At 52.4% G+C, this 22,084-nt stretch overlaps 1 protein-coding gene across 2 annotated transcripts in view; it reads right to left on the minus strand.

Annotated features, from left to right (window-relative positions):
- Positions 1-22,084, minus strand: part of Glis1 (GLIS family zinc finger 1) — a 170,655-nt gene that overhangs the window by 58,623 nt on the left and 89,948 nt on the right. For both annotated transcript variants that reach the window (XM_010610358.2, XM_010610357.2), the window contains 2 exons: positions 10,104-10,281; positions 7,213-8,095 (listed from right to left, as the gene is read on the minus strand). In XM_010610358.2, coding sequence (XP_010608660.1) covers positions 7,213-8,007 — 795 coding nt within the window. In that variant the 5' untranslated portion in view covers positions 8,008-8,095; positions 10,104-10,281. Of the gene's footprint in view, positions 1-7,212; positions 8,096-10,103; positions 10,282-22,084 lie in introns of those variants that run through there.

A 22,084-nucleotide genomic window follows, 5' to 3' on the forward strand; every position in this document is an offset into this window, starting at 1 on the left:
TTTTTTTTTTTTTTTTTAACTTGAGGAAAGCACCACAGTGTAAGCCAGGAATGGTGGAGCTGGAACTCAGGTTCGAGAGAGGAAAGGGCATCAGCATCTGCTGGGTCCCAGTTGAACACAGGCTACTGCAACCTGACTGCTGGACCCCACTGCACAGCTCAGCAGCCTGAGGCAGCCACAGCAGTGCTGGGGCTCAAGGCCTTTCCTGTTCCTTTGGGGACGTTCACGACGGAACAGCCACTATTTCCCACTCTCCTGTTTCTTCTCCTAATGCACACGGTCCACAGTCAGGAACCTTTGTCGTGAACTCTCTGGGTGCTGCTGGCTGACATCTCAACCAAGTCTCACCACATCCCGTTGTCTCCACTTTGCAGGTCAGGAGACGGACACCCAGGGAGCCAACTTACACTGGCAGAATCACAGGCCGGGAGGCAGCAAAGCCAGGCTTTCTAGCAGAAAAGCTTCCAGTACCAGCTGAGGGGGTGGACATGAGAATGCTCAAGGTCCCCCCACCCCCAGTTGTGACTTCACAGGAAATGGCTCTGGAGGACAGTGGCCTCCCACAGCCGTGGAGCAGAGAAGTAGGATGACCAGACCACGGGGTAGAGACCTTGTCCCAGGGAGCAGACTCAGCTCCTCTGCCACCAGTGCCAGGCTGGACACTGGACAGCATGGATCCCAGACACTCACCACACCAGGAAGCACAGTGCACACAAGGTAACGTGTGCTGGGAGAACAGAAGAAGGCAAAGGGAACAGAGAAGCTGGAAAGGATCTCTGGATGGGGTTGTGATCGACGAACAGGAGCTTGCCAGGCTGAGAATCACATCCAGAGGCCCCAGAACAAACCAAGGCCTAGAGGATTTTCAGAACCAGGAAAATGCAACTCTAAGAGTGGAGGAGCTAAGGAAGCCTTGGGGCAGGGAGAAATAAGGCAGGCTGGCAGCCAGGGCTGCTGTTCACTCTCTGGGTGACACTGGGCCACAATACCCTCTCCCTGGGCTCCTACTAGATATGAAAACTGACAGAGTCCCAGCAGGGGTCATTAACATGGACACTTTTGGATGACAGCTTGCAGGCTGCTTTTGCCCAAAACTGTCCCTTCCGCGCCCTGGAATGAGGCAAAGCTCCAGCCACATTTCCAAAGAGGATGGACCTGGAGTGAAGTTGAGATCTACTTGGACGAGCTTGGCCTCTCAGGGCCATTACAGCAGGATTCTCCAGGGCAGTGGTTTTAAAACACTGTTCCATTTTGCAGCTTCTTAATTTGTCCAGGAACTCCAGCCTCCAGGAAGGGAACTTGTTTCCAGGTGACTTCTTTTACAATAGGTGAAATATCTCACTCTCAACCTGCTAGCTGCTCTCTCCTCTATGGCAGAACAAAAGACCCATGGAGTCATCCTTACCCTGTTCTCAAGGTGACCAGGTGTAAATGGCTCCCTGAAAATGCTGATGTTTCCCAGCCCAGGGCTCATGGAGACCAGGCTGGGCGTGCTTCTCTTCTGTGACCGTAGGGTCCAGCCAGGGGCAACAGAGGAGGTACCCCAGACAGCGCGCTGATTGAGCTTTGGGTCTCTCAATACCTGCGAACAGACTGATGATTTTCTGCTGGGAAGTGGAATGAAGCTTGGCCAGGAAAGGCCCTGGAGTCAGTGTGAGGTTCAAATCTGACCCACAGCATGCTTGGGCCCTGGACCTGAACTGGACTGGCCTTTCTGTCTTAGTCTCCTGGATGTGCTAAGGCCTGAGACCTTCTATATGGAAGCCATACACAGAGAGAAAAGCACCAGTGTTCCAATAATGTCCTCGTCTCCTTTGACCAACGTGGACAAGTCTATGCAGCCAGGCCTGTGAGCCTCAGCCTCTGGCTCCCCTTCTCCACTGTCCAGCAATAAGAACGCAGGACTCGGGGCAGCATCTTGCAGGGATGCTGGAAGAACATCGTCCCCACCTCTGGATCCACACTCTCAGCACGAGGCCTGGCACTTGGAGAGCCTGTCCCTGGGTGAGGTGCGTGTGTCAGGGAAGGACTCCCTCCTTGTTGGAGGGCTGCTTTCCCACAGTCCTAACCTCCTCCAACTCCGGTCTTCACCTTGCCCACTGATGCCCACTTGCTGTGGAAGTTCAGCTCCCTGACCTCCCTCTCTGACCTGTTTTCCTGGTCCTCCGTTTGTACACAGCAGGACTATCAGACCACACCACTCACACTTCCCAACTCCCAGGGACTCCTACTCTGGAGTGAGGCTCGAAGAGTTGGAGGTGTTAGCCTCCAAACATACCCAAGCTGGGGAGCTGACCCCCAAACTCCACCTGCAGAGAAAGGAGGAGCATGCAGGGGACTCTGCTCTGCTAAAGAGGCAGCTGAGCAAAGCCGATGGGGAGAGGGCAGCACGATCCGTGGGATGCTGAGCTGGGTGATGGGGACAAATGTTTCATCTATGAACATCCGAAACAGTTTCCTCTTCTGTAAAATGGGCGTGCTGATCCATGGCCGGAGATGTCACATCTCTGAATTTATTAGTTTCCTTCTCCCTCAGACTCCCAATGTGATATGATCCCAGACCCCAGTCCAGACTGTTTCACCTCTCAGCTCAGCTGGGCTGTTCCACCAAACTGGTTATGTTGTGGCTTATGTCTAGATGTCCCACCAAAGCTAGCAGGTGAGGTTTTTGGGGTGTGCGATACAGGATTATGGGAGTGTTACACTGGATTAGTGGGATGGTTAGTTTAACATAACTCTGGGTGTGGATAATGGGAAGGCCAACCCTGGGTATGGTGGCACCAACTAATGGGCTTGCAGCTTGAATGGAATAAAAGGAAAAGGGAGGCTTGATGCTTGCAACTTCCTGCCTACCATGCCATGGACTGTTTCTCCTCTGCCATGCCGCCTTACCTTGGAACCAGCCTACTGTGGACAGAAATCTCTACAAACTGTGAGCTGAAATAAACCTTTCTTCCTTTAACTTGCTGGCAGTAGGTATTTTGTTCCAGCCGTGAGACAGTAACTATGACAGGTTGGTATTGATCGGTAACCCCCTGCAGATAGTGTGTTCTCTGGAAGTGATTTGGCTTCTCTGGGCCTTGGAGTCTTCAGTAGTTTTGTTCTGAAGATGATATGATGAATGGCTAGCATGGAACCAGGATAAAGAGATCTCTGAATCTCAGCAATCAGTAGCTTTCTCTACCACCTCACCCCACCAAGCTTTTACCCCACCAGGGTTTCATTTCTTAGAGCAGTAGGGATGGAGGTTAGAAGGCTGGAGCAGTGAAAAGGGGAAGCCAGAAGCCCAGGACTGTGGGGCTAGGAGTAAGTCTGGCCCAGGCTAGGCAAGTAGTCAAGGCTCTCCCAGGAGATCCAGCCAGGTGGCCGGTGTCCAGAGTGCCTTGGCTAGTCAAGGCCAATCAATAAGGCTCAGCTTCTGCCCAGGTGCTTGAAGGTCCCTGGGACAGACTAGAAAATGCTGGGAGAGGGCATTAGGGGTAACGAGCAACAGCGGGGGCAGCCCAGCCACTTAAGAACCTGGGCAGGACAAAGACTCAGCCCTGGACTCCTGTTGCTTACAGCATTAGATTCTTCTCCTGGTTCCACTGGCCCAGATGCTACCATGCCAGTGCCAGGGGCTCAGTATAGACACGGCGTAGCTCAGAGCAGCCCCCTGCAGTAACTAAGAGACCCAATGGACCAGGACTTACTTCTGGCAAGGCCATTGAATGCCCCATGGGAGCACCTGTGTGCTGCCCTGTCCTCCTCACTCACGGCCAAGGCTCTACCCCCAGTGGCTCATTTGAGCCTCTGTTTCTTTATTGGTTAAAAGCTCTAAGCACTCTCCTAACTCCTAGGGCCACTGTACTCCTCTCCTGAGATGATCAACACGAAAGGGTGTGGTGGAGGAAGAAGAGAATTAATTACCAAGCACATTCAATGAATCACTGCACCCCTAAAAGCCAAGTACAGTAAGTCCTTGACTTACTGTCATATTTTTGCTCCATTTTACAAGTATGCTATGGTTCAGAGATGGTGGGTCACCTGCCTGAGGTCCCACAGCTGACAGAGCCAGGCTGGAACCTAGAGTTGTAGAAATCCAGCCTGGACTTTTCACCACTTTCCATGTGAGGTTACAGTTTTGGTTAAACCCTTCCCCAAAGTGAAGGTTCCTTCTTGTTATTACCGTTATTTTACAAGACCCAAGTCATGAAAGCGACTATTCTGAGACGTTAACTCTCTTTTGCCCCATGTGCTTCTTCAGTCTCAGACACTCAGGATCCCGATGTCTGGGGGAACCAACCCAAAAAAGCACAAAACTAATCTTTTCAATGTCCGCGTCTCCTAGGCGTCGAGTCAGTATTTGAGTTGGATGTAACCTTGTTATCATAATGCGGAGGAAGCCCCAAATTTAATAAGGCTAAGACACCTCGGGCAACACAAGAAACATAACAGGATATTGCAAAAAGATCAGGCGTTTCCTCTGGACTGCGAAGGGGACAGGTGGGGGACAGGCGACAAGATTTACACTGGGGGCCAGTGAGTCCTCAGTCCAGGCCTGGCCTCAGGACCAAGTGGCTAGGGCAGAGCTGCAGGTCCTGTCCCCAGTGAGCGCAGTCCACAGACTAAATGTGAACCAGCTGGGAGGACGGTGTTAAGAGTTGGATGGGGAGAAGGGAGCTTACCTCATGAAAGGGCTGTGGAAACGGCTGCTGGGAAGATAATAAAAGGATTAACTGCTCTTTTAGTGGGCCATTTACTCTTCAATCAAAATGTCTCATCTATTTCCTGTTCTCCACAGGCTCCAGGGCCCAAATTCCTTTGTCTATTACAGCGCATGGTAGCAGAGGCCTGTCATGAGAAATTAATAATTTTATAGGGAAGGGAGGTTGTATTTATCTGGGTGTGGGCTGGGGCCTGCCTGGTCCCCTGGGTTACCCACTGCACCAGCTTCATGAGGGGAGCACTGTGCTCTCCCACAGCAGCAGGAAGACCAGGCAAGGAAGGTGATCACCACTGCTACCAGCTGCAGACAGTGGCACCCAGCAGGGCCGGCCCATAAGCCCCAGAGGAGCCCCAGTTTAACAGAGCAACACAAACAAGAACTTCTAAGTTTAGAAAAATGTAGGTTCAAATCCTACTCCAACAGTGACTATTGTAACTATCGGTGTAACTTTGGACAAGTTATTATTATTATTACTGTTGTGATTCTTAGTCCTTATTTTTTTGCTGCCATTATTATTGTCTCTAACTAGCTGTGTGATCGGGGCCACTTACATAGTTAGTCCCTTTGAGCCTTAGTTTCCTCTTATAGAAAACATGGGTTAATAATATCTACTCAAGAGCTGTGCTTGAAGACCACATGGGCCTACGGCCTAGAAGAGCACCCCAGAAGTCTGCACTCAGCAGCTGCTGTGAGTACTATAATTACAGTACTCTCAACCACGAAGAGGCAAGACCAAGTGTTCTCGGAGCAAGAAGGAGGTGGCAAGACCTACCAGGACTTTGTTTCCCTATGTATAAAAGCCCTGGGCTTTACAGAACTTTGTTTTCTTTTTGCAGTGCTATAAATTGTACCTAGGACCTCCACATGCTAGGCAAGTGCTATACCACTGAGCTACACCCCCAGCCCTTTGCATTTATTTTATTTTGAGATAAGGTCTCTCCAAGTTGCCCAAGCTGGCATAGAACTTATGATTCTTCTGTCTCAGCCTCCAGAGTTGCTGGGTTACAGGAATGTACCACAATACTTGGCTTTCCAGGACTCTTGTAAAGAACAAACACGATTGCCGGTGAGCTCAGATATCTCCCAGTCACTGGTCCTGATCCCTAATGGCCTGGGGACCCATCCCAGAGTGCAAAGTCTCCCAAAGCAAAGAGCATGGCCAAGCAGGAGCCAGGTGTATGTCAACCCATATCCCGTGCAGTCTAGAATCAAAGGAGGTCCTGGCAGGCTGGCTCTGTGCTGTGGTGCACTAAGTAACCCAGCCCCCTCACCAGGCCTCTGTTTCCCAAGTTGGAAAAGTGGGCAGTGAAGACCTAGGTCATCTCAAGACTCATATACTGGGGCTCATGGGACCACACAGCCTCCACCTAATCCCCCACAGACACAAATAGATACACTTACAGAAGGTGACTTGACAGAGAACTGCAGCTCAAGAGTCTGAGAGAGAGGCAGACCCGTGGACTATGTTGGTCATCTCTTTCCGGGACATCTCATCAAGCCATTTGTCACAAGATCCCAAATGAATTGGGGCTGCCCCAGCCCACTGCCCTCCCACCAGCCAGCTCAGCACAACAACACAGAAATCCAGTTTCCTCACTTTCCTCCCTCCAACACTAGGATGCCAGTTTGGGTTCCCCCTTCCTCCTGTGTGTGAAGCAAACCCCTTCTCATCTTGGAGGTCTGAAGCACTGGCTCTGTATGTGCCCAGCTCACAGTGCCACAGGTAGACAGGCCCTGGTAGCAAGTGCTGGACACAGGAGGGTGAGCGAGGTGAGCTTGAAACTCCTGCCTCCTGCCTGGCCCCTACAAACCACCTGGGCTCTGAGCAGACAGTGCACAAGTGTGGAGAACTCGATCTTGGCTATGACACCAGCCCCTAATGGCCAGACACACTATAGCCCACTAGCTGGGAAGGCTGAGTTGTGGCCTGGGTGGCCCAGGCTTCCTGGGGTGTGGTTCATGCCCTGAGGCCCAGCCCTTCAACTCCTGGGCAGGCGAGGCGTTTCCTGGGGACCAGATGAGTCCTGGGGCTGGCACAGAAATGAGGTCGAGGTATCAGGAACTAGGATTATGCTCTCAGAAAATTTAGTCTCAGTCCCAGCCAAATCACTGGCAGTGTTATACAGGGCCTTGACCTTACCCCAAAGCCTCCTCAGGGGATCCACAGTAGTGGGCCAGAAGCCTAGAGGGACCCAACAATATACGCAGCTCCAGGAGAAAGCCCTGGAGTCCCCCCAGGACACCAAGTGAAGGCCCAGTGCCAGGCATCACGCCCCCACCTGTCACCTGGCCATCTGCAGGAGGGACCCAGGGCGCATGCAAGTGAAACAGAAGGCTGGCCTAGCCTGCTCTGACCTGTGGCCACTAAAGCACACCTAACACACATCTAACACCCCAGTGAGGGGACAGGGTGCCCGGAGAGAACAAGGTGCCCTGCCAAGGTTCCCAGAGACTGAACGCTGGCTGTGGGCTGGGGTGGGCGAGGCAGGCGGCAGTGGACTCACCATGCACTTGTTGGGCTTCTCACCCGAGTGCACTCTCATGTGGATGAGCAGCTTGTAGCGGGCATTGAAGGGCTTGTAGCGGCGCACGCAGCCAGCCCAGAAGCAGGTGAAGTCCTCGCCCTTGCGCTGGTCGATGTGGCTCTTCTCGATGTGCCGCACTAGCTCCTCCTGTTGCTCGTACGCTGCACAGCAGTCCACCCAGCGGCATGCCTGCCGCCCGGCCACCAGCCTGCCCGCCAGGCCCAGCCCCAGGCCTCCCAGGCCCGGACCAGCTGGCAACTGAGGCAGGGGGTAGGGGGGTGGCAAGCCCTGCTGGTGAGTCCCAAAGAGCTCAGAGAATTCGTCTGAAGGCTCCTGCTTCAGGAAGCCCGTCTTCTGGCATTCTTCCAGCTGCATACTGCCCTCCTGGCTCTCAGTGGAAACAGGGCCGTGCCGGGGCCGCTTGGGAGGGACTCCAACATCTCCTGGCAGAGGGGGGCTCCGGAGCCCATTTATACAGGACACTAGAGCCGTCTGGGAGGAGCGGATGATAGGGGTGACATCGGAGGAGACACAAGGTGAGGAGGAGGCTGAGGAGACAGGAGGCAGGCCCAAGAGGCAGCAGCGCTTCAGGCCACCCTCGGGCAGGTGGGCTTCGGGCTGGGGGCCCAGGCCTGGGCTAGGCTCGCTGCCCAGAAGGTAGCAGGAAGGGGCAGGGTTGGCGAGGCCTTGGCCCGGGAGGTCCAGCGCAGTGTGCAGGCCCGTGGCTGCCGGGGCTCGGCAGTGAGTTGACAGGGGAGTATGGGCTTCGGCCATGGCCTGGTAGTTGGGCAGGGACTCCTGCTTGATGTGCTGTGTAGCTGGCAGGCTGCCATTCACATAGGTGGCCTGGGGCCTGGGTGACCTGGAAGACAGTGGCCAGAAATGTCACGAGAGGGTGGCACAGCAGTTGACAGGGAAGCTGAGGGCCAAGGGATTAAGAAGTCCAGAGGAGGAGAGGGAGACTGAGACTGGAAAGCAGAGGAAGAGACGCTGGTCGGTTGAGAGAAGAGATTGGCTGTCTGAGAGCAGGGAAGAGTGCAAACAGGGAAAGAGGGAGGGAGAAAATGAGAGCAACTGGGGCTGCACGTGTGAAGGGTGAAGGTAGGGACTCCAGGAAGGACTGCTCTGTTTTGCCAAAACCGGGCCTGGCCTCCAGCCCTGGGGCCACCCCACCCCCTGGCTTCCCAGTGTCTGCTCTCCCTGCCTGACCTTGTGAGTGCTGCAGGAGGAAGCCAGCCTTGGGCTAGTGTTTTGAGGAACACCCAGCTCCAGCAGGTTTTTAACTCCAAGTGTGTGTCCACTACATCTTTGAGTTCTGTAGTCTTTCTTAACTTCCGAAGATATTAACTGTATGAGGTTCTGTCCCAAGCAGTCTATCTTTTCAACTGCCCGTGTCAGCGGTAGGGGTCCAAGGCACAGCCAAGGCGAGAAGGTGCCTTAATCCTAACTGGGGAAATGCTTGGGCTGGGCACGGCTGGGAATTTCAGATCCAAACACCATGAGTGAGAGAGAGAGAGACTACAATTCTGAAAAAAAGTCAGAGCAGGCCAGACAGGACATAGGTGGGAGGCAGGAGACCAGGTCTGAGGCCAGATACAGCTCTGTCCCAGCTGTGAACTCAGGCAGGTTCCAGGCCTCTCTCCTCAGTGAGAGCAAAGTGACCTCCTCAGAGAGCCAGGCTGTTGTGGGTGGCAGGGCCGAGTGTCCTACGGGGGCTGTCTTCACCATATAAGTGGCACACAGTTTCCTACAGGGCCTGTCCCAAATGCGGGACATCCTCCTTGCCCACTTCACAGAGGGCCATGTTCAGAAGATGAGGGGATTCTCAGACTGTGGTGCCCATGGCGGGGAGGCAGGTAAAGTACAGGCAGAGACGCCCAAGCCGGCCTGTTGCCAGACCACTCCAAAATGAGAGGAGAGGACAGGCCAGGAAGGTGAGGTGGGCAGAGAATGTCCATGGGTGGATGGCACAACAGGAGACCTGGCTTTCTGTCCAAAGTCCGACTGGGATCCCATGTGACCTCCCCTCTCTGAGACTCAGTTTCCCACCCACCTGTGAAACAAGGACCAAGAAGACAGAACTCAGAGGGTGGTGGCCAGGATCAAGTGTCAGCCCTCTGGCAAGGAGATGACAAGGCTCATGGTGCTGTTGCTACTACTCCTACACCAAGGCTTCCTGGGGCTCTACATAGCGAGAGCTGTGGGGTCATCGTTGGTTTCTCTGTTCCCCAAGATGGTCCTGGGGCCCTGGCTCCGGCCCCTGCAGATACAGCATCCCCAGTGCCACCACAGGAGGAGGGGAAGGGAGAGGACCACCCACCAGAGAGCCCACAGGGCTGGAAGAGGAGCTAAGAGGACCCATCACTGCCCAACGGCTCCTGGGGCAGGACATGGCACAGGGGAGGAAGCCCTCTGAGCCCAGTGAGCAGTGCAGGTTGGCCACCGTGTGAACTCTGAACTGGCCTCACCTCCCAGGCCTACCTGACTCTTCTGAGATGACTCTGCAAGAATCTACTTCAAGTCGGGCGTGGTGGTACACACCTGTAATCCCAGCACTTGGGAGGCTGAGGCAGGAGGATTGCCACCAGGACTACATAGTGAGTTCAAGGCCAGCCTGAACAACATAGCAAGACCCTGTCTTTAAAAAACCACCTCAGATTGTGCAATGGGGACATGAACCTTAATAAAACAGTCTTTGTCTCTCACAAGACCCTGCAAGGCAGGAGGGTCTGCAGCGGGCATCGTTGTGTCACTAAGCCAGTCCCAGCACCTCCAGGACCTCAGTTACCCTGTGTTTCCCATGAGCCAGGCAGGTCCTTATCCCCCGGGGAATGTCCAGAGAAAACAGAGCAGTGGGAACAGGGACGTACCTGTGAGGATGGGGGAGATGCAGCAGCCTTTCACAGGCAGGGGAGTGGCCCCGGGGTGGTGGGGTTCCCACAGGGAGAAACAGGCCCTGGTGGCAGGCAGGGCCAGGGCCCTCAGCAAGGTCCAGGTCCAGCAGGCCCTTTTCCGAGCCGGGGGTGCAGTGGCCGTAGCTCCCGTTCACTAGGCAGGGGCGACAGGGAGAGAAGAGGCAAGTGAGTGGGGACAGCACCTGGAGCCATGCTAGGTGCCACGATACCTTGTTTCCTTCCACACGCATTCAGCAGGATCCACGGTAAAACAGCCAACTCTCAGGTGCGGATGCTAAAGCTCCAGTGGCTAAATGAGCATCACAAACATCAGGTGCCCACTGTGCACCAGACAGGATCCTAGAAGTAGAAGCCCCGAAGAACAAGACAAACTCCTGGTGTCCCGGAGATTGTGGCCACCACATTTCAGTCACTCAGACGCTCACCAGCGACGGGGCTGGCACACACAGCCACCAAGGAGAAGCCCACGCCGGAGCAGCTGCTGACCCCACTGCTAAAGCCCCACCTATGCTGCTTCCCAAAGCATGTTACGACGGATTAAGACAGCACGTGGATATTCACCCACTACGTCCCCAACAGGGCCCTCACCCTAATGACTGTTTGCCCTACCTTGCCCACCTGACCACGTGAGTCTAGGAAGGCTGAGGCAGCAGATGTGAAAGACCTTGAAAAACTACACGAAATGTAAGGAAATGCCAGACACACTTGTTAGAAGAAGCTCCTTTCCCTTTTGGGCCTGTTTCCCTCCCACAGATGAGGACGCTGATCCAGAAATTATCTTCTTGGGCTTTCTGCCCTCTCAGCTCTGGGAGTGATAAAAGAAGAAAAAGGCATAGGCTTTGGGGCCACTGCACCCAGAGTGGGTGTGAACCTACTCTGTCTAGAACCCACTCTGCACCTCAGGTGGTGGACCCCCTGCTCCCCTGGGTAAAACGCAACAGTCACGGCAGTTGTGGCACAGTGCTGGCGCCTACAGGTGTGCCTCTGGAAGGTGTTTGATGGTTAAGCCACTCTGAAACCTATAAAGTGCCTTACAGATATAACAAAATACTTCTGATGGACCCAAGCACTGTTCAGGTCCTGTCAGTGCCAAGCAAGAGTAGGTATCAGGATGAGAAAAAAGCTGAGACTGGACCATGGCCAACCCCTAAACCAAGGTCAGGGGCCGCAACAACAAGCGCACCATGTTTGGATTGGACGTGAAGGCCACCGGCTTGTTTGGGCGCCCCCTGCCCTCCGAGGAAGGGGTGAGGCTCAGGGAAGTGACAATACCCACACAAGAACACACAGCCAGTATGCATTTGGGCTGGGTTTCTGGCCCAGTCTGTCTACATCCAAGCTGCTTTCAGAGAGCCCGGCACAGGAGTCCATCGCCCCCAACCCTAATTCCAGCCCCGCTGGGGCAGAGTCCCTTCAGTATGTGGTTATCTCCCAGTGCTGAGGCCCAGTGCTTTGCAGTCTGCAGTGAGAGTGAGCGAGCACCTGGCTGTGGAGCTCAGCCTGGCTGTCGAGCTCCGGGCAGGTGAGGGCTCCCATGAGCCTCCACTCCATGCAGCCTCAGGGCCAGGCCCGGGGCCCAGCCCCAGCTCCCATCTGTCCTACCGCGAGGAACACTTGCCCCCGCCAGCCTCAGCGGCTGCTTGGCCAACCTCTCACAGGCTTATTTTTAAATAACTTGGTTGTTTTTTAATTATAAAGAAATCCCTGGTAACAAACGTGGATGGGCTCAGTTAATGAGAGCAGTATGCAGCTCGTTTAACTCTGTCTCCGCTTGGCTGTCCTCGCCTCCTCCAAATCGTTTCTGCATGCAGTTTTATTGCCCCGTTGAGGCAAACCCTGGGACTGGGCCTCAGAAAACTGGATAATTTTATGACCATTAATAGTATTTGGAGCAGAGAGGGCTTAATCATCACACAGGGCTGTTTCGCCAGGGTCTTTGGTGGGGGAATCTGAGCTTCCTTTGAGGACTGGGTCACTTATCCCTCCTTCACACAGGGTGCTGTGTGCAGTGATGGAAGGTGGGGTGACAGGAAAATGGTGGCAGAGACTGGCACTTACCAAGCTTTCCCAGTGTCCATCTCTTTTCCAGGTGAGAAAACCATGGTTTGGAGAGACCACTTGCCTCCGACTCAGCTCGAGGGTCCCTAAGAGACCAGGCCACAATCCAAACCCAGATCTCTCAGACTTCAAGGCCCAATAGCTATCCTGCCACCTCTCAGTCTCCTGAATAGCCACAGACCCTCGAACAAGCATCCCCAACTGGAACCCCAGTGAAGATCAGAGAGGTTAAGTGGTTTACCAGACTCACACAGGAACTAACTAGCTCAGCTGAGAGTCAAAACTCATTCAACTCTGTGAAACACAAGAATCATTATCAACAAACTGGTCTGCTGGCTGCCTCTGTACTGGAGATAGTAAGAAGTTTTCAAACTATTAATGAGCCAACTTCGGGACAGAGCCTGCTGGGTCACAGGTGGACACTGGTTGGTGCTCCAAGCCCAGTGGAGGCCTTTTCTTCTATTCCCCAACAGTACCTGGGGAAAGCTTTGACTGTCCATCTTCTCCGAGGACTCTGAACACCCAAGGTCCACTGACGTCTCCCAAAGCCCACACCAGACTCTGCCCCGGCCATTTGCTTTCTCAAAGGCTGAACATTAAACCAGAGGTTGCTGCCACTGGAAAGACGTGTGTACTGCCCACCATGGGCCAAGTCTGCCTGGTAACACATGACCCCGAAGGGGAGGCCCTCTTCTGTTCACACTCCATCTCTGGGGAGAGAGGATGGAGCCCTGCCTGGGGAGTGACAGGTGCACACTGCCTGCCCTGCTGTCCTGAGGCAAGACAGGGGTGCCCTGGGAAGGAGGGGTGCCACAAGGCCCAGAGTAGACGTATGACCTGGCCTTCCCTATGCAAACTAAACCTCTTTGGGAAGGCTGGAGATTGATGGGGGTTCTGTGTTCATATTTATAAACTGGTGAGGAATTCTACGGTGTCAGAGCTGGAACTATCTCACTAATAGATAAAGCAGCTGAGACTTAAGAAAGGGAAGAGCGGGCTGGAGATTTAGCTCAATGGCACTGTGCCTTCCTCACAAGCACAAGGTCTTGAGTTCAATCTGAGAGAGAGAGAGAGAGAAAGAGAGAGAGAGAGACTTTCCTTGGTTACAAAGCAAATCCTAAGCAGACCCAGGACTGGCACTTCTGAAATTCAGTAAGAATTTGGCCTCATTTTCTCATAGCCTTAGTTTTCTCATGTCCTAAAGTCATGGTGACAAATGAGATCACAAATCTAAGCCATTTATCCTGTTGCCTCCTCTATTGTGTAAGCACAAGAACAATAATGATTACATAAATTAATTCTTCAACTTCTCTCAGCTCTTGCAGGGAAGCAGGGCCCTGTTTGAGAAGCGTTCTATTCCCAAATAGGTCAGATCTGGATGACCATAGGGCCAGACTCAGAAGAACAAAACCCCAGCACTTGGCTTCAAACACAGAACCAGGCAGCTGAAGGAGGTCACAGCCAGCCAGCCAATCTGAAGCAAACAGCCCCAGCTACACACCAGAGAGCTTTGCAAATTATTGTAATGACTTGGCTATAAAGTGGCACCACATATAAGGTGACTCCCCACAAGAATTTTAATTTATGCTGAAACCTGCCAAGTCTGCACGAGAGTGGACAAAGATTCATTCAGCCTCTCGGGCCCAGACATGTCTCCTTGCAGCCTCAGGGGCAGCCAGCAGCTGGGGCCAGGAAGGCCTTCGCCATGACCAGTGTGTCTCATTCATCAGCAAGCAGGCCTTTAGTGCCCACCAGGTTCCAGGCTGGGGACACCATAGCACACTTTATAGCTCACAAAAAGTGGTCACAGCCATCACTTGCAAACTTCATTACGACTTTCAGGAGTTGACTGGGCAGGCTCAGACAGCAGGCAGAGCTCAGGCTTGGCTGGCTCAGCACCTCATTTTCTATAAAAGGTGAGACAGTCAGTAAGTTAGGCCTTCCGGGCCTACCAGTCTCAGACACAACTGTTCCAGTCTGCTGTGGTACTGTGAACAGTATCCATAAACAATATGAAAACAAGAGCATGGGGCTATGTTCCAATAAAACTTTATTTAAAAAACAGATCACTGGTTTTTTGGGCTATTGATCTGCCAACCCCTGAACCTGTACAGCAGTTACAGAGCCAGGGATTCAGAATCAAAAATCATGCTTTCCTACATCTATAAAACATGGTGGAGTTGACTGTGTGAAAATGAAATAATATAACAAGGCTGACTCTGGTGGGCATTCAGTAAGGGGAACTGCCTTCAGCCTGGCTCTGGGGATCCACAGCCTGGGCTCAGCTGTCCACCTGCATGCTACCTGCAATCCCATAATGCTTTGCTGCCTACAGACTCACCATCCACTTATGGCCCCAACACTCCTGGACCCCCTGGGGCCTCAGAGCCCAGCAGAAGCGCATGTCCTCCTGGACTGCTCCCTGTTCTCCCACTTCCCTGAACTCCCCTGCCACGTGGTCCCCACCAGTCCCAGTGGACAAGGGCCACAGAAAGTGCCCCTCGGCTCCCCAAGCCATGCTTGAGACTTGGCACATGTCACCTCCATCACTGTAGAGTTGGCTGCTAACACCTGTACTGCTGCATGAGTGCTTTAAGGACAAAGTCCTGCCTCTTCTGCAGGTCTGTGAAAGCCCCAGAGCTGCCAAATGTCAGTGCATCCCTAGATGTGGTTGAGCCCAACCTACTTCACCCAAAGAAGAGAACATCAGGCCCAGGTTGAGGAAGGGGCTTGTCTCAGCCTCGCACCACAGGTAGGTTCTCTAGACCTGGACTCCATTGAAACAACCCCTTCCCACCCAGCACAGTCAGGGCCACAGCAGTGGCTGGAAACCCTGAGAAGCGGGCTGGCTGGGTGGACTGCCCCAAACTCACTTTCATGCCTACTCTATGCCAGACACTGTGGCTTAGAGGACCTGAATAACTCTTATCACACACGTCTCTGGGTTGAAGCCCCAATCCACCATCAACTTTCTCACTATTTGGCCCTAGATGAGTCACCTCACCCTTCTGAGCCTCAGTTTCTTCTACAAGATGGGGCTAAGAATCTTAGCTGCAGAGGGTGGCTGTGAGGATTAAATGAGATAATATGCGGGGGACTGCTGGCATGGTGCCTGGCACTGTGGACACTGAGAAAGGCCTCTGTGTTTTGGATAGGACAGCAGACAAGGTCATAGTCTCCCTGAGGTAGGCCAGCTTCCCTGGGCAGTGAGTGCCAGTGGCCATCAAAAGAAGGGCAGCCCAGGCCAACAGGGTCTTGTCTGTAGCTCTTGGCTTCTAGAAGGCTGAGTTCAGGGTACAGCAGAGTTGGGCAACAGCCCCTCTCTGAAGCCCAGATGAGATGCTAGAAGCTGGGAGATGCTGGAACTGGCAGGAGGGGCACCACGGAGGTCACAGAGCACAGTCACAGCGCCTCCAGCTCCTGGGTCAGAAGGGCAAGTGGCACAGGCAGAGCCTGAGTTGCGTCTCCCTCCCAGGCCCTTTCTGCCTCGCCAGCCTGCTTCGTCACCCCCTCTCCTTTCCCTTTTCATGAAATCCGAGGGCCTGGTGACCATGGCAACTACTCTGTAGCCCGCCTTCAAGTGTTCATGGCAATCAGGAGGCCTATAACCTGGACAGGGCCTCTGGGGCAGCAGCTCCTGATGGCTGAGACCTTGCGCCGGGCTGATGGCCGCCCACCACCTCTCATCCCAGATGGCAAGAGCCCCATAAATTCCCCCTTTTAAAGTTAAGCTAGATTTACAGGGACCCAGCCAACGAAACCTGAGCAGGCTCACCTCAGGACAGTAGAGCACAGAAATGGAGCCAGCCCACTGCTCCATCCAGCCCGGGCCGGGGAGTGGGCAGCCCAAGGCTGCCGCTCATGTGGATGCAGGTGTGTAAGTACACAATACATGGAAGGGTCCACTCCCCAGGTGGGTCTGTGGAGCCCCTGTCCTCTCTCTCTTCTGCACCCCTCAGCCTCCAGCTCCCTCCTTGTGGAAGGCTACCCCATGCTAGAGGGAGGAGCTAGTGCCTCTGCAGGCAATGGAGTCTCCAGACGGTGGGGAAGGCAGAGGCTAAGGGAAGAGTTTCTCCTAGCAGAAGACGTTGCACCTATTTACCATATTTAAGTATCTCCTGGGGTGCTGGGGGATGGCTTAGTAAATAAACCTTGACATCCCTTAAAATTCTCAGTTTTATTATACGAAGCAATCGTGACTCCGAAATTCAAGAACTGGAATTTCTAAGCATCTGGGATTCTAAAACTCCTATTTCTCTCATTCTAATAGGAAGCAATTTTATAAAGCTAAGCGTTCAATTACTATGGTTCTAAGAGTCAATGGCAACATGGATCAGACATAAGGGGGTTCTCTGATTTGGAGGATGTAAAATCCCACACTTCCCTGCTCCTATGGCTGCCTTTTCCTAGTACACCCTCCCAGGACCCCCTGTTTAGCCCTATGTCACCAGTAAGAACTGTGATAGTCACCAGAAATGATTTGTTTTTATCCAAGCTCAAAACACCAGGACAATAATGAGATGACAAGAAATGTACAGGAAATGGCTTTTGAGATCTATAAAAACTTCTTGAAGACAAATCATTCTACCTGTGAGTTTTATAGTAAATACAGAGCCATAAATGTTATTGTCGGGAATATATTTATTATTCAAGGATAGCCATTTTTTAAACCTCCTCCCCTTAAATTAATTTCTTAATTTTTAACTAAAGGGAATCAATCCCCCCTAACTGATGAGCTGTTCCTTCAAACAGCTGGAAAAATAGAGAAAGCCCAAGATGCAGTGTCTGCCAGGCTGAGGGAAGTCTAGGAGGCAGGGACAGCGACACCAGCACCTTACCCCTCCCTCCATCTCAGGTCACAGGGAAGCAGCAGGTTGTTCTGACCGTGGCAGGAGTTTTTCACTTCATTACGGTACAAAAGCAGTAGAAATCATACATGGACTGTGAATTTTTATCTTTTCCTGGCCAGCTGATATACAGTAAAGCTCTTCATGCTGGGCAACAGCAGCAAGTCACAGCTTCTGGAATCACTAGGAAAACAGTGGACCATGCCCTCTGTTCCTAAGGTAGGATGCCCTCTAGGTTAGGAACAATAAAAGCACTTTGGTAAGTTCAACTCACCATGGGTCAAACAGTCTGTAACCTCAGCATGAGCCAAGGGGCACCTGTACCACTGTCCTGGGGGAAGATTTGAACACACCCCCACTAGGGTGCCACAAGAAGATACAGCTCAGAGCAGGCAGTGGGAATGCTTCCTTGTCTCTCAGAGAGACTCAGAATTTCCATACGCCATGAAAAATTATTTGTTCCACAGAGTGGCCAGGAAAGCTGGCGGAGCCTACTGGGGAATTCATGGTTTTAAGCTTCTGAAAAATCCCCGCACCCTACCCTGGATATGAACTCCACCCAGGAAGCCTCCTCCAGGAAGCTTTCCCTGAATAGCCTGTGCCCCCAGGGCTCCAGTCTGTATCCTTAGCCCTCCAGGCACACAAGGGGGGGTAGGACTCCACCCTGGGGGGATTCCTAGTGGCCACAATGACTAGGAGTTACTGTCACTTAGTGGGGAGGCGTCCACTCACCACCAAGGGTGTGTTGGTCCTACACTAACTTTTTAATATCTTGCCAGATATTGAAAATACCCATAAACAAGCAACCTGGTCATCTCAGCCTAGAACATAAGTCCATTTTACACATAAACACAAGTGGCCCTAACATATACTACATTTTCCAGGCATGGAACCACCATGTAAATTAAGGAGAGGCTGCACTGCGTTTTGTTTGGAAATGGACCAAGGGTTGCTCACCATTTCAGAGAATCACGTCACCTCGGCCACTCTGCTTGTGACATCTGTGCATCTGCAGCCACGGGCTGGGTGACGCTGTGCTCAGGTGTGAGTCTTCCACAACTCTGCCCCTTCTTCTAGCACAGCGTACATTATTTACCTTCCTTTTATTTCTTCTCCATAGGGCAATTAAGACATTATATGGAGTTTTTCTAAATGATGCAGACAGGGCACATCATGGATGAATTTCACATCAGGAGTGCAAAGGAAGCAGAACAGAAAGGGCCCTGTTGGATAAAGGCCTTGTTGCCAGGGACTCCTGACAATGGCCAGCTCCTCATTCTCCAGAGGAGGAAAAAGAGGTCTGTCAGGTCACAGAGCAAGTGTGGTGGGGTTAGAACTTGGCTGGAGTGGGTCCGGCCCCACCTCGAGGAGACACTCCAAGGGCAGCACTACACCCTAATTTCCCTGAAGCCCATGTCTATTTACGGACTCAGAGAGAAGATCTTGAACTCAGAGGGACCACAGGAAGGCCAGCACAGAGTCCCACGCTGCCTGTCCTGCAAGGTGAACTGGCAGCCCAGGCCCTTGCAGGGCACAAGGCAGGAATGTGCCAGGCTGACTCCAGAGCCTTGGGAGAGGCAGGCCTGAGGAGTGGGTCCAGGTAGGCACTGGGTGAGATCTGAGACCAAACTCACCTCCATAGTCTTTCCCCACCCTACAAGGCCTCCTTCTGCTGGTGCCCTGACTCATCCCTTTCTCAACCTCAGCGCTGACCTGTTCCCCTCCTCCCCATCCTCATCAACTCTGCTTTACTTCAAATCACCATCTTCCACCTGGACAAGACTCCTCTCCTCTCTCTCCCACAGCCAGGGTGCTCTTTCCAAAGCTCAAAACTCTATCCCTGTCTCGCCCTGCTCCTAACCTCTGTGGCTCCTACTGCCTAGAAAAGGACTTCTGAGCACCCCAACCAGGCCAGCAGGACCCTGCACCTCCCATCTCTTCCTGAGGCCCTAGCTCATCTCCTGCCAGTCTCTAGCACGGCCAGCTTCATGGTGCCAGCTGCATGTAGCTCCCAGGCCTGCCCTGCTCTCCTCCCACCCACCTCTGTGTTACACAGCCCATGCACACACCCTCGGAGCTCCCCTTGCCCTGGGTAATACTGGCTTGTGTGCCAGGGCATGAACTGCCAGCTTGGAGGACAGATGAACAAAAGTGCGAGTGCAGCAACACATGCATGACCACTCCCTGAGAGCCTGGAGGGAGACTGCGCCACCAAGGCTGGGCAGGCCACCCAGGCACAGGAGCCAGATGCCCAGAGCAAGCAGACCTGCCAAGGCTCCCAGGTTTGCAACTGTGTCTAAGAGATCCCCTATGAACAGGTGGGGGTCACATCAACCTCACTGCACAGATGAGAAAATTAGGCCTGAGAGGCCACACCAGGATGGCGCCACGCCTGTCTGGGGCAACGCTCTTCTGGGCTGCCCGGCTGCTGTCCTCCACAACATGGCCCCCTCACATTTACACGGATGACCTCATTCAGCCCCTGCTGAGGCCTGTGCTGAGGAGGGGCAGCTCAGAGACCGAGCATCTTTTCTGAAGGCGACCCATGATATGGCCATGCGCCACTAGTAACAGCCCTGGTCAGAGGTGGACAGAAGGAGGAAGGAAGCCACTATTGCCCCAGGCCCGCCGGCTTTCTCCCCAGCCTCCTGCTGCCCCGTACCCCCCTGAGCTGTGGCAGCTCACTGCCAGGCACGAGGGCCCCATCAGCAGCCTGGCCATGAATAAGCGCAGTGTTTGGGACCAGTCAACAAGATGGATGTTGTTTCGTTTCGGCTCCACACACCGTAAACATTCTGCAGGAGACGCCCTTCCAGGTGCCTCGCCGGCTCTCACTTGACAGCGGGGCCAGCCGCAGAGGCCCATTAATGTGGGCATAAACAAGGAGGCCTGGGGGCTAAGGTGGGGGATGACAGTGGCCCATTTCAGAGACAAGAACATGAATGAGAAGAAACCCCGGAGCCAGGCTGGAGGTAGAAGGGCCCAGCCTGGTTTCTGTTCCAGCTCTTTGGAACCACTGGCTGAGCCTCATGTTGCATCCAGGCCTCTGTTTCCTCATCTGGAGGAACAAGAAAGGACTGCGCTGTTAGGTGGTGAATAAAAGTAACCTATGAATGAGCCGATGGGACTTCAGCTATTTGAGAACAAGGACTACAGCGGATCCATTTTGGCCCCGTGGCTAAGAGCGTGGGCTTTAGAGACAAACAACCTGGTCTGGAATCTGAACGTTGCTACTCACCTGCCAGTGCAGTCTTGGCCAGGTAACCTAACCTTTCCGAGTCATCACTCCCTTATCCGCAAGATGCAGATCATATCTGCTGCTTGGGCTGTGAGGATCAAATGAGATAATGCTGCTGAGACACTGAGCTCAGGGCCTGGCGCACGATCAATAAAGGGCCATTATTTGTGTCTCAGGTCTCCCAGTGGGGAGCAGGGTCTCAGGAGGAAGCAGGTTGGCCAAGGCTGAGGAATGGCCAGGTCTTTTGGGATCTCCCTTCTGGTCTAAAATGATCTTTGGATGCCGGACCCAGCACTCAGCCTGCCTGGCGCCCACGTGGGCTTCACAGTCCAGCCCTAGACACAAGCCCCGGGCCTGTGTGGGAGGCAGTCCAATCCCCGAATGCTGATTCTCCAAGAGCCAGCTGGCCAAAAGTCAATGTGTCAAATGACCAATTCATCAAAAGCCAATTAGCCACAAACTGCTGTGCCAAATGGCTATGTTCCCAAATTGTCCAAATAAACAGTTACACAAAACTTATTTATTTTAACCATTTATAAAGATGACAACAATTTATGTTATAAGAGATGGTTTTAGGTTTACTTAATAGGTTTTCATTTTGTGTTCATCGCAGCTTTTTAAAAAGTATTAAACTGGGCAAAATCGAGGATCATGGTTTAGATGATTTAGTCTTCTCATTTAGTGTTAACTATTTACTGTTCTGTTTATTTCATTCAATTCAGTAACCAGATGTCAATGTTTCATATAGGAAATCTTAAAGTTACACTGTGCAGTAGGGTGAACGGTGGCCGCCATGCCAAATCCCTGGACCCTGTGAACATCACCTAAAAGGCTTTTTAGATATAATGAAGTAAGGATTTTAAGATGAGGTCATCCTAGATTATCCCACTGGGCCCTAAATCCAATCCTCAGGAGAGACATGGAAGGAGAGGTGGCAATGTGACCAGGAGCAAACACCAGGACCAGAAGCTGGAAGGGCAAACACCAGATTCTCCCTTAGAGCTCCTCAAGGGAGCGGGACCCTGCTGACACCTTGACTTTGGACTCCTGGATCCCAGAACTATCAGAGAAAAAACACTTGTTTTAAATTTTCCATAGTTTTATATTACCAAGTTTGTGGCAATCTGTAACAGTGGCCTCAGGAAAGTAACATGCACTTTTTTAAAAAATCATTATCTTATGCCATTTTGTCTTGCCAACTCTGATCCTTTGCGTGTGAGTGTATCGGTGTATGTGTGCCCATGTGTGTGTGTGCACAAGTGTGTGTTACTAGGGATTGAATCCAGGGAGTACTGAGCTACATCCCAGCCCTTTTTGAGATATGGTCTCATTAAATTGCCTAAGCTGACCTTGAACTTGTGATCCTCCTGCCTCAACCTACTCAGTAAGAACTACAAGAGGGAGCCACCATGCCAGACTCTTTCACTTTTTTAAAGGATTCTTTTGCTAATTTCTCAAGAAACTTATGAGGCTAAATTATTTTTTCTAGCAACTGGGATATACACAACTGGGCAATAGGCATGTGTGATACCGCTTTTTAGTTTATTACTTTATCCATTTTTAGGACTTTTTATGATTTGCAATCAATATTTTATTAGTGTGAAATGTCATATTAGTGGCTAATGTGTAATCAAATATGATATCTGCTCTTAACTCAGAATATAGAGTTCTAAATCAATACCCATACTTCCCTAAGTCAAAAGAATAAAGGAGAAAGAGCCATATGATCAGCTCAATAGGTGCAGAGAGTATAACCATTCGTGATGAAAATTCTCACCACGACAGAAATAGAA

This window comes from Fukomys damarensis, unplaced genomic scaffold, assembly GCF_012274545.1.
Source record: "Fukomys damarensis isolate Sample0158 unplaced genomic scaffold, DMR_v1.0_HiC HiC_scaffold_23, whole genome shotgun sequence".
NCBI lineage: Eukaryota > Metazoa > Chordata > Mammalia > Rodentia > Bathyergidae > Fukomys > Fukomys damarensis.